Source organism: Austrofundulus limnaeus, unplaced genomic scaffold (genome assembly GCF_001266775.1).
Source record: "Austrofundulus limnaeus strain Quisiro unplaced genomic scaffold, Austrofundulus_limnaeus-1.0 Scaffold336, whole genome shotgun sequence".
Lineage (NCBI taxonomy): Eukaryota > Metazoa > Chordata > Actinopteri > Cyprinodontiformes > Rivulidae > Austrofundulus > Austrofundulus limnaeus.
The window spans coordinates 357,945-369,254 of record NW_013952738.1 but is presented as its reverse complement, the minus strand read 5'-3'; the positions used below and the strand labels follow the sequence as shown (position 1 = coordinate 369,254).

The window sequence follows — 11,310 nt, the reverse complement described above, 5'->3', positions numbered from 1 at the left end:
ATGGATGGATGGATGGATGGATGGATGGATGGGTTAAAACATTTGCAACAACTGCCTTTTGTCAAAATATAACAAATATATTATATCTATGGATCATTTAAAGACCTTTTTAAACAAAAAACATGATTTAAGCAGAAAAGCCTTAAATTATTGTCACTTCTCCTGCGAGCTACGAAAGCTTTTCATTTTCCCAGCTGGGAAATCACAATTTCCAAAAACTATCTGAGGTTTCCTCTCTAAAACGTTGTCAATAATTCCTCATTAGATGAACTAAAGTAGGATTCAGATCAAATATCAAAGAGTTTTCCTGATTAGGAGACAGATGACTTCATGTCTCTGGAAATTGAATCAAAATGTAGTTTAAAGAGCAGGAATCTGAAAATGTTATGAGGTCATTTTGATCAAATTTGACTTAATCCTGAATTTGATGTGATGATCACATACAAGTATTTTAAGTGTTAGCCTTTATGATCCAAAATGGAGCTTACTGTAACGAAAAAAAAATCTCATTTTTAGGCGTTAATTTGCTGAAAACTGTTGATAAAGTGGGAAAAATCCTACTTTCAGTAGCTAAACTTTCCTTTTATAAACCTTAATAAACAGCCAAATAACTGTATGAGTGCTGAATCAACATTCAGGCAAACACGAGTCGACACGTTCCAATCTTTTCTCATATTTATTGAATTTTCTGAGTATTTTGAACTGATAAGGCAGCATGTTGTTGTAATGAAGCGTGTTCTGGGAAATGTTGAAAACTCTGGATTTCATCACTCAGGCCTGTTAGAAATGCTTCTCCGTTAAGAGACGGAGAGTTTAAACTGACGTGATGGAGCTGGACGTCAAAGCTGGACCCAGATTCCAGGAACGGGGTCAGCTGCGGGGAACTTTTAGTTTATCATTAATCTTCGGCGGGGCGTGTGGGGGGGGTCGGTACGTGAAAAAAAATGTTGGTTCTGTATGTCATCCTAAAATAAACTTTCAGGCCTGTGAGAAGTTGCTGCACAAGTTGAAAGGGTTCTAACAGTTTTTTTTTTCTCGATCTGCTCTGGTCTTTTCCAGGACATCTTGGAGAACGAGAGCATCAACCTGGACTGGATGTTCCGCTACTCGCTGATCAATGACATCGTGAAGGTAAGTGGCCTTCAGGCCGGAGACGCGGTGAACAAATGAAACCCAGACGTCAGCGGCCACGCTATTGATTTATATGTTGTTTTCCAAACAAACACTGTCAGGAGCCCGCTTGGTGAGCTGTACACATATGCAGATATTTGTCGGGGTTGCTATGGTTTCACATGAGCAGAAAGAATGGAGTCAGGCAGAAAAACAAGCACACAAAGATACATATTGTTGGCTCAGCRTGCGGCGTGAAACTACAGATATTAAAACACTAAAACGTTGTGGTAGGCTTTACTGAAGTTCAGTCAGAACTCGTCATAAAGGAGTGTTTTTCTTGTTAATCTCTCCAAACAAACAGGGCTTTCTGTCAGACGCTGTGTCTCTTGGACAGATTTCTTTGTTGGACGAGACGCATGACTGAGTGCTTTGGCCGAACCGGTCCACGCAGATAGAAACATTTTGCAGAGAAGATGAGCTGATGAGGCTTTCAGGGGTGTTTGACTCGGTGTTTCCACATATTGAGCGTGACTGCAGTCCAAACCTGCCGTCCCCCTGTTGCCCCCAGAGGAGTTAGCAGTAATCTCATGAAATAACAGAGCTGTTAGAGACAAACCAGTATGTACACTCGTCAAAGCTTATTTCTGTGTGTGAAAAAACCAGAGAGAGAGGGAGAACTATAAAACTCTACCGTCTCTGCTCCAGGGAATGAACTATCTCCACAACAGCTACTTTGGCTGCCATGGAAATCTGAAATCATCTAATTGCGTGGTGGACAGTCGATTTGTTTTGAAAATCACAGATTACGGCTTGGCCAGCTTCCGCTCATCCTGCGAAAACGACGACTCGCACGCCCTCTACGCAAGTAAGCCCATTTCCTGCTTTAATTCACAAAAACATTCGGCATCTGCTTCATTTCTCTGAGTTTGTTGTTTGTTTGTTTATCAGAAAAGCTTTGGACAGCTCCTGAGCTGCTCATATATGACCGCCACCCCCCTCAGGGGACTCAGAAGGGTGATGTGTACAGCTTTGGCATCATTCTGCAGGAAATAGCTCTGAGGAATGGACCTTTCTATGTGGAAGGCATGGACCTCAGCCCTAAAGGTAAACAGCCGAGTTTTACGAGCCTCGAGGAGTCCAGCTGGCTCAAACTCATTTCGACCTGAACACCGAAGACAAAAGAATCACTCTGTGAAATCACCACAAACAGCCTGATTTAACAAAATATTTACTTCTGTAACATCACTCTGCCTGGTTTGCTGCCACTGTGGCAGAATTAAATTTGGTTTTGCCAACAGTTCAGAATGAACATTGAGAAGTCAGGCTACTTTATATTCACCAACAAAGAACACATGTTGGCCAGACGTCAAACCAGGTGGAGTCCCAAAAACCACTACAGCTTATATCTGAGACACAAAAAAGGCTGAAGCTCAGTCGTGTTTACAGGTGGCCACAGTTCTGCTAATTTACTAATAACTAATACTAATTTACTAACAGCTAATACAAGCTTCTTCGTTAGCGGACTAACTTTTTTTCTATCTTTGGAAACTTTTAGCGGACCGATTAGCTTCCGCTAAATTAGGTTCTGCCAATTTTACGTCCACTAAAACAATCACAAGTGTAAAACTTCTATTTTTATGTTCTTTATCCTGAATTAAATAAAAACTATCCCCTCTTACAAGCAGTGCTGGGCGTGTTTAGCACCGTCTGTGTAGCATGTAGCATCTTTAGCAGCTAAACTTCAAWCTAAAAGCGTCAAAAACAAATAACCTTAACAATATTTTAAAAATGAATCCAAATGTTTACTATGCATAAAATATAGTAGAGAAAGTTGCTATTTGTTGTTTATAAAAATACAAACTCGATCAAACAAAATATTTTATTCTGAAAGAGGAAAACTGGAAGTATCACCAGTTAGACAGAGCTATAACTCGGGTTTGGATTGGCCGATTTGCCACGGATGATCCCGCCCACCTTCAAATTAAACGAATAGAAAACTAAGGACAGGTTTGTGTCAGTCCACCAGTCTTCAACTGGAAGGAGACTGTTGTCTTAGTGGTTTGCGGTTAGCATTAGCTTTGATAAAGTTTTTTTAATCTGTTTAACGGATTAGCGTTAGCAGAGCTAAGAGCCTTGCGTAGTAAACCTAACATTTTGGTTAGCTGTGCCCTCCACTGGATACTGAGCTAAAATCTGGTGCGGTAGTAGCTGAGAGTCATCCTCAACACATTCTCTGAGAGCTAGCAGATCACACGACGACTTTAGTTAAAACTTTGAGGGATATGCATTCCTTCAAGGGTTTATTTTTGTCGTGTTTTTGTCATTAGTTCTTATTAATTTAGAATCACTGAGTCTGGCTTCTTTTCAGAGATCATACAGAAGGTGAGGAACGGTCAGAAGCCGTACTTTCGGCCGACAACGGACAACAAATGTCACCCGGAGGAGCTGACCATCCTGATGGAGGGCTGCTGGTCGGAGGACCCGACAGAGAGGCCCGACTTTGGCCACATAAAGATGTACATGGCCAAACTCAACAAGTAAGACCAGCACTGTTCTGTGTTTTCCTTTAATGGGTTAACATAACAAACAGAAACTTTATTAAACTTTGGACAAACTGATCATTACTGTAACACTGAAGGCTTTCCTTATTAATGTCTCCAGAGATAATTGGACAAACTGACGCTGACAGAGGCTGTTTTAATTTATTTTTTCAGCAACTTATCACTGCCTTTTCTGCCAAGTCCAACATGTGTTCAGAACACCGTGTTCCTCCAACGTTTTTTTAAAAAACGCAAACAGGAAAAGAGTCGTATTCAGAGTAGACCCAAACAATCTCTGCTAAATGTCTGTTTGTAATTCCCGACAGGCATTTCTCCACAGGCAGCCTTCTGTGAGAGAAGAGTTTGACTCGGTGTTTCTAGGATTGTTTTCGATGATCTTATGAATCATTCATGTGCATATTTCGGTTCGAATGTTAAGTCAGCGCAGGAAGGGGAGGCATGTGTGTTCCCCCCCCCCCCCCCCGGAGAATGACGGATCTGTCAGGATGAATTAGTGTAAGGATCAGGGCTGAAACTTAGTGGCATTAAAACACACACACTGACAGAAACCAAATACTCTGTTTGGAGTTTGGATACGAACAAGAAGCCGGTAGGAGCTGTTTCCAGGAACTACACATCACCCGCACATGTCTATATCTGCAGCTTTACAATAAAATTATAGATTTGTTACGGAGCTAATGTTTGTTGTGGTAGTAGCTGAGAGTCATTACTTAATGAGAGCAAACAGGAACTCAGTTGTCACACTGAGACATTGTGGGTCATTACRACCCAAGGGCAGCAGGAGGGTTGAAACTTTAACTTTCGCAGTCAACTTGACCTTAACCAACCTAAAACAGCTTTAAATGTAAATTTACAGCTACTGAGGTAAAGTTTTATTTGACAGTAACTGAGAGAATCTGTGTTTGGTTTGTTCTTTGTTTTGTTTTGATTTTCTGTTTCAAAATAAAACGAGAAAAGACAAATAATCTGGTGGGGTTTTTTTTTTTTTTGTTTGTTAGTTTTTTAGTGGGTGTGTAACGATTGCAGTTTTCTGGCCGTTCACCRATCTTTAAAAAAACCTGACCTGCCGATTCTGATTTTTTAAATAGGTGACACTGTCAGGTGTTATAAAGTCCCAATACAACTTCAGTGCTCCAGTGTTTACTGAAATGCTTTGAACAAAACACAAACTTGGTTTAACTGGACATTAGGTAGCGCTCACAGCAGAGCAAACAGGGACAGTGGATGATTTTCAGACCTTTGTGAAGGGAGATGAGAAGCTGATCTTTTCCACCAATTTTATCCAAGTATTGGCCGATCTCCAATCTCCCAAAAATAAAGAAACTGGTTCCGATAAATCAGCTGGCAGATTTATCGGTGCACTGCAAATTTTTTTTGTTTTAAAACCAAACGATTTGTTGTTTGTTTACTTTCAAAACTGTTGTTTTTTGTTTTTCTGTTTTTAAAACTTAAATATGAAAATTTAAAATCCAACTAATAAAAAATTCAAAGTGTCCAATTTTTGCATCAGCTATCCAAATTCTAAATATACTAAAAATGATGCAAGTGGCTAAAAAAAGAAGAGTTTATAATGTCTGGAAGACTTCTCCTAAAGAAGTTGGCATTGGCTAAACTCAAACCTTATTCTGCATAACTTAGAATATTAAAGCGATTTTGTTCACGGTAAAATCATCAGCTCTCGATGAGACGCGTCGACTCTCTCTAAATAAGACAAACATTTCCATGATCAGAAGTGAAAATGTTCAGGCTCCTCCAGGTCTCAAATGGTGCACAAACGAAACATAAAACTCATCTCTGCTTTAATCTTTAAAATGAAAAAAGTGCAGCATTTCTTATTTTTGCAATGTTTTTTTTTTCTCGTTTAGATTTAAAATCAAAAATCTAAAACATAAACCCCTGATAATTCGTTTTAATTACATATTCCAAGTGCTGACAGGTCTCCTGGGATCTCATAATATTACAAGTTATCAAGCACATTGTTATTTAAAGGTTTGGCGAAAACGGATATACAGTAAAATGCTCTTAGTTTAAAACTCTGGAATGAAAAGATGCATGCAGGGATTTTAGTTACTGTGTAATTATTTAATAAGTGTTTTATCTGCATTGTGTGTGTCTTTGATCAGATGTGACAGTGACTGACCCATTTAACGCCGCAACATGTGACTATTAACCTACTTACTTTAGAGCCTTAAAAGTAAACTTTAGAACTGTACATGTACTATGAGAATAAATGCTAAATAGCCTGAACTTACTGTATTTAGCACTTTATCCAGTCCAAGGACTCTTTCAACCATTCATACACAAAATTAGTTTTTACTCACTTTAAACGCCAATCCTGTTAACAAACCTTCCAACAAAGTCCAACAGAGGAGGTGTAAAGAATGTAACAGAATATCTGAGGCTGAGTGAATTCAGCATGGAGCTGCCTGTCAGCTGCAATCAGCCTGTTTGTCCAACAACCAGCAGCCTGGATGTGAAAACGAGTCACRCTTTGTTACGAGCAATCAGAGAGATGTGCTTCAAATATAAACACCTGATGCTACTTAGCTTTATGGTTGGACGTGTGAGTGTAAAGTTTAATCTAGTTTTACAGGTTAATAAGGGATTATGTTGTAAAGTTGTGATTTTTTTTATTTCACAATACTTCTCCAAGTCTAAACCATGGTTCTCGTCCATAAAAAGGTGAAATGTTCCCTCCAGGTCAGGGAGAACTTCAAGCGGAAGAGTTCGAGCGTCTCAGAGTCGTGTTTGTGAGTTTGACAGATGGATTCGGACAGCATCTGCAGTGATCCGGACTCTATCGATTTGTTGTGGTGAAGATAGAGCTGAGTCAAAAAGCAAAGCTCACTTATAATCACGAGGTCTGGATCAGGACCGAGAGAAACAAACTTCCTCTGACGAGCAGCCAGGCTCAGCCTGGACCAGGGCACCTGATGAGTTCTGACTGTTGGTGACAAACAACTACAACAGAACATCTGTGGGGACTCTCAATTTCTSTGCAAGTTGATTTCTTATAAGTAGGGTTGGGCATTATTGGCAAAAAAAAATTTCACGATTAATTGTAGCCRATAACGATTAATATGATGATATCCCCYGGGGTCCCTGGAYGCCTGCAYATCCTCGTCACATGACCAATTTAAATCACTCTAGTGGGAAAGATTTGCTCTCTGTAAAAATCTGTTCCAAATTGTGTCAAACGYACAGACTTCAGGCTTTACRTCAGTTGTTAAATTGTGTTGATAGGCCAAGTAAAACCAGASTTATGGGAAAGAAATGAAAATGTTTGTCATATTTGAAGCGGAGCGGAGCATTGAGTGGACTGACCCGGGAAATCTCCAGTCAGTCTTTCTGATGGCATTAATTGTATTATTCGCCAAGTGCCAAAAAATAATCGATGATGATTAACGGCACACGATACGATTTTGCCCAACCCTACTTGTAAGTCTTTGTTGCTCAAATTTTGAACATGGTCAAAAACACATAGATGACAAGTTTTCTCTCAAAATAGTCACAGAGTTGTCCAGAATGTTTGCTTCCTGTCACAATAAAAGTGTTTTTAATTCATCTGTCTGGAAGCTCTCCTCTAAGAGCCCTAAACGTCTAAACCCACACCAGTGATAAACAATGGGTGGTCCGCCTAAAAACTTAGGTCTTGGTTTGGATGAAGTGAACTCTGGTGCAGTTCGACTGCATGTGTGAACGCCAAGTGAACTGGAGAGCGCTCCAAAAGCAGGAAGTGGACTGCACAGGTCATTCTGAGTAACAGTCATAAAGTTACTTATATCTTGTAAATACCTCACTGGACGTCTGTATAAGGTGGACACCACAGCTGTGAAGTTAGACGCACTCCTACTCTGTGAAAGCCACCTCATATGGAGACGTCTCGGTCACGTTCTCCACGGTTCTGCCTCATCTTCCTCTCACGATGAGCTCATCGTTGAAGAGTGCTTGTTTGGCACATTTGCCAAAAAACAAAAATTCATTCCTACAACCTCTAAAATCTGACGTCACTCCATGTTTGTTTACGTTTTGTGAAGAAGGAAGTTGTGTTCCATGTCTTCCTCACGTCGATTCCTTCAGTGGTTTTTTGGCAGCGCAGTGGTGGACAGCACTAATCACTTCCACTAGCCCTAAAACACTAACTCAAATATTTTGGTCCCCTAATTCTAAAGCACTAACGCACTGAAAGTTTTAGCAGAAGCTAATCCTAAAGCACTAATAACCCAATCAACCCATGAACATCAAATTTTGCAATTTTGTTCCCCAATCAAACTGAGTCTGCCGGACTATCAGATGTAAATACGACCAATAAAAATAAATATAAGAAGTGGTCCAAATCTGCCCATCTTCATTTCAAAAGTAATCCAGCAGATTTAATTATAAACATGAGGGTGGCTGCAAAGGTGGGTACAAATCAGGTCGAGGCGATACGATGTGGGGGCAATAAAATAATGTGCATGGCCATAAATGCAGCTTTACAAACCGTGCTCATGGAAACAGGACACCATTTTTTAAAGCATTCGCGCAGCTTGTTGGTCGCAAACCATCAGAATTCATACTGAAATGTAAAGTTGACAGAAAGTCCAAGTTAGATTTATGTATTTATAGGCTGTATAAACTGAGCACCTTTTTAAAAGTATAAGTCATTTTGTCAACGTAAGATAAATATTAGCTTTATGTTTACGGTTAGAAGTCGACTATTCCCGGCGCCTGGTTGTACTGCTGAGCCTCACTCAAAGCCCGGGCTGGTGCTGAAAATAACAGCCCATCCATCATGTCATGTCATCAACATGCATTTACCTAATGAAAATAGCCAGCAGACAGTGCATTAACACACGGGCCTCGGAGGCGAAGGGCTGCGTGCACGTGAGGAGCGTCGCGCGAAGCTGTCGGCGCATCCTTGAGTGCTTCTACGGTTATCAATCATGAGGGTCTCCCTGCTTCAAACCAGTCCGAGCCGAACGTCTGACTGATCCGGTGAAGATTCACTGGGAGCAAAAGCAGAAAACAGACACCAAAATGTGCTTTTAGGTTGCAACAATTTGCAGTTATTGCCAAAGAGGTTTTGCCCGTTTCGGTTCAGTTCGTCTCAGCTGGTACTACTCCATATTGGCACTGCATTTCAGCAAAAAAGGTGGCATTGTGTCGCCCTTTCAGATGGTCCCTGTCCTCACTGGGAAACAGAACCCCCCTCGTTCTGCTCAGAAAGCAGCTGAAACGTGTCCAGTGTCTTTCTGTCCATCTGTCTCTGTGCTGAGCTGATTTATGGCTTCCTCCCTGCCTAATGCAGTGTCAGGTTACGTTTCTGCTGCTCGCTGCGTCCGGGCCGTGTGGGTGTATCGATCGGGACGATTTCTCATGCGAGTTCTCGTCCTCGTTTCTTCCGCTTGAGGTTTCAAATGTCAGCCTGCGCTGGTTTCTGGCCCTGGCCTTTAAGACGCTGAGATTTCCCCAGACTCTCAGATTTATTTATTTTTTACGATATCATGCAGATATGCAGTGGATCATTAGAATTTACCGTTCCTTCGAGGAATGTTGTGATTATTTCAGTTTTATTCATGCAGAATTGTGTGAAGTTGAGAACTGTGAAACAAGCTGTTTTATTTAGCATCACACTGTATCTTTTCAAACACAGAAGGGAGAGATGACTCAAAATTAGTCTGATTATAGGTGACACTAGATGCTTCACACCATCATTTAAATCATCTTTGTTTTTCACAACAGCTTCCCTCACAGATTAAAAATAATAATAATATGTACATATATTAGGGGTGCAACAATACATGTATTGAACCGTATCGAACCGTGCTTTAGGTTCAATACACACTTGTATCGAACAATACAGATTTATAAAATTTACTTTATCAGCTTGTCTTCTGAAGACGCTCTGTGTTGAAGGATCAGTGGATCTGTGTTCGACTACTCCACCTAGGCTGCATTTCTGAGCGCAGATCCACTGAGAAACTTGCTGTTTCAGCAACATTTAATTTAAAAACTGTACTTTTGAGGTTAAACAAATGTTCAGAATTAATTTAAATAAATTACAAGTTAAAAGGGGCATGGACATTTCTCCTTTTCGTATCGAAAAAATATCGAACCATGAGACTTAAGTATCGAACCGAACCGAATCGTGAATTTTCTGTATTGTTGCACCCCTAATATACAGTATGTGTGTGTGTGTGTGTGCGCGCGCGCGCGTGTGTGTAATTACATTAAAAAACGGTCTCAAACCAAAATTTGATGTCAGATCAATATTAAAATTGTTGTTTTTGTACAATAGTTTTTCTTTTATGCTCTGACTTTAGATTGATTTATTCTGTTTTGATCTTAAAAAGATAAAACTGCAAGCCTACACATGAAGTTATTTATATTTAATGTGAACTCTTTTTCAAAAAACAGTCATAAATACTGATTGAGCTTTCGGCAAACAATTTATTAAATGGCGTGTGGGAGGAAACATGATTGACTTGTTTGTGGTGAAATAAAACATTTTGTCAGCTGCRGTCTGTAGTTTTTACTGTTGTTTGGAGCTCTGATGGGAAACGTATAAATATGTGGCACCGTACACAGTGTTTGGACCTTTGGGATTGGGTTCGGAGCATTCTTACTCATTAGTCTTTCATGTCTCCGATTTTTGCTTCTTTAAACTTAAAGAGCGAGTGGGTGWGTGTAGGTTGTGTGACCCAGCAGAAACTGGGAGGATGCCAGACATTGATGCTTTTAGCTCCCGTGGTGGTGAGAGTGACTCACCTTCTTTCTCCGTCTGAGTAAATGTGAGTGTATGGGTGTTTCTGTGCGTAAGCATATGATTGTGGAAATGTCCTGAGACACAAACATTATACAATGCACACATTATGTAATTATGAGAACCTACGTGAAATGTGATTGCTGTAGTAGTTATGAAATGAGCGCAGGCATCAGACATTTGGAGAACATGGTTTCCTGTGGTCATGTTCTGGAGAGGCTGGCCATTTAATGAGCAGTTCTTCTGCAGATTCAGGAGTATTTGTGTAAAGAACCACTGTTAGTTGCAGTGGACAACATCCCCACATTGAAGCACRGTGGTGGCAGCATCATGCTGTGTAGATGTTTTTAGACTTTTTAGTATTGTGAAAAAGACAAATGAAGAAAAATACAAAAAAAAAACTGCTTGAGTCTTCCAGAGATTTGAGACTGGGATGGAGGTCCACCTTCCAGCAGGACAATAATCCTGAACCCTCTGCTGAAGCAACACTCCACTGGTTTAAGGAGARCCAGATAAATGTCCTGGACAAGTCCAGTCAATGCAAGACCACAATCCAACCAACCTGACTCTCTGACCTGCAGCCAATAAAACTGTTGGACACAAGCAGAACCAATCCAAGCATGGATGGATGGATGTTTAGTTGGATGGATGGATGGATGGATGGATGGATGGATGGATGGATGGATGGATGGATGAATGGATGGATGAATGGATGGATGGACGGACGGACAGACGGATGGATGGATGGATGTTTGGCTGGTTGGTTGGATGGGTAGATGGATGGATGGATGGATGGATGGATGTTGGATGGATGGATGAATGGATGATGGTTGGTTGGTTGGTTGGTTGGTTGGTTGGTTGGTTGGTTGGTTGGTTGGTTGGATGGATCAA

General features: G+C 40.6%; 1 protein-coding gene and 1 long non-coding RNA gene across 2 annotated transcripts in view; one reads left to right on the top strand and one right to left on the bottom strand.

Annotated features, from left to right (window-relative positions):
* Positions 1-11,310, bottom strand: part of LOC106527640 (uncharacterized) — a 49,886-nt gene that overhangs the window by 18,337 nt on the left and 20,239 nt on the right. The gene's annotated exons all lie outside the window — the stretch shown is intronic.
* Positions 1-11,310, top strand: part of npr2 (natriuretic peptide receptor 2) — a gene marked incomplete at its 5' end in the record, with an annotated part of 59,203 nt that overhangs the window by 34,995 nt on the left and 12,898 nt on the right. Inside the window, 4 exon segments of the mRNA XM_014022571.1 lie at positions 1,060-1,131; positions 1,819-1,978; positions 2,062-2,217; positions 3,482-3,650. Coding sequence (XP_013878025.1) covers positions 1,060-1,131; positions 1,819-1,978; positions 2,062-2,217; positions 3,482-3,650 — 557 coding nt within the window.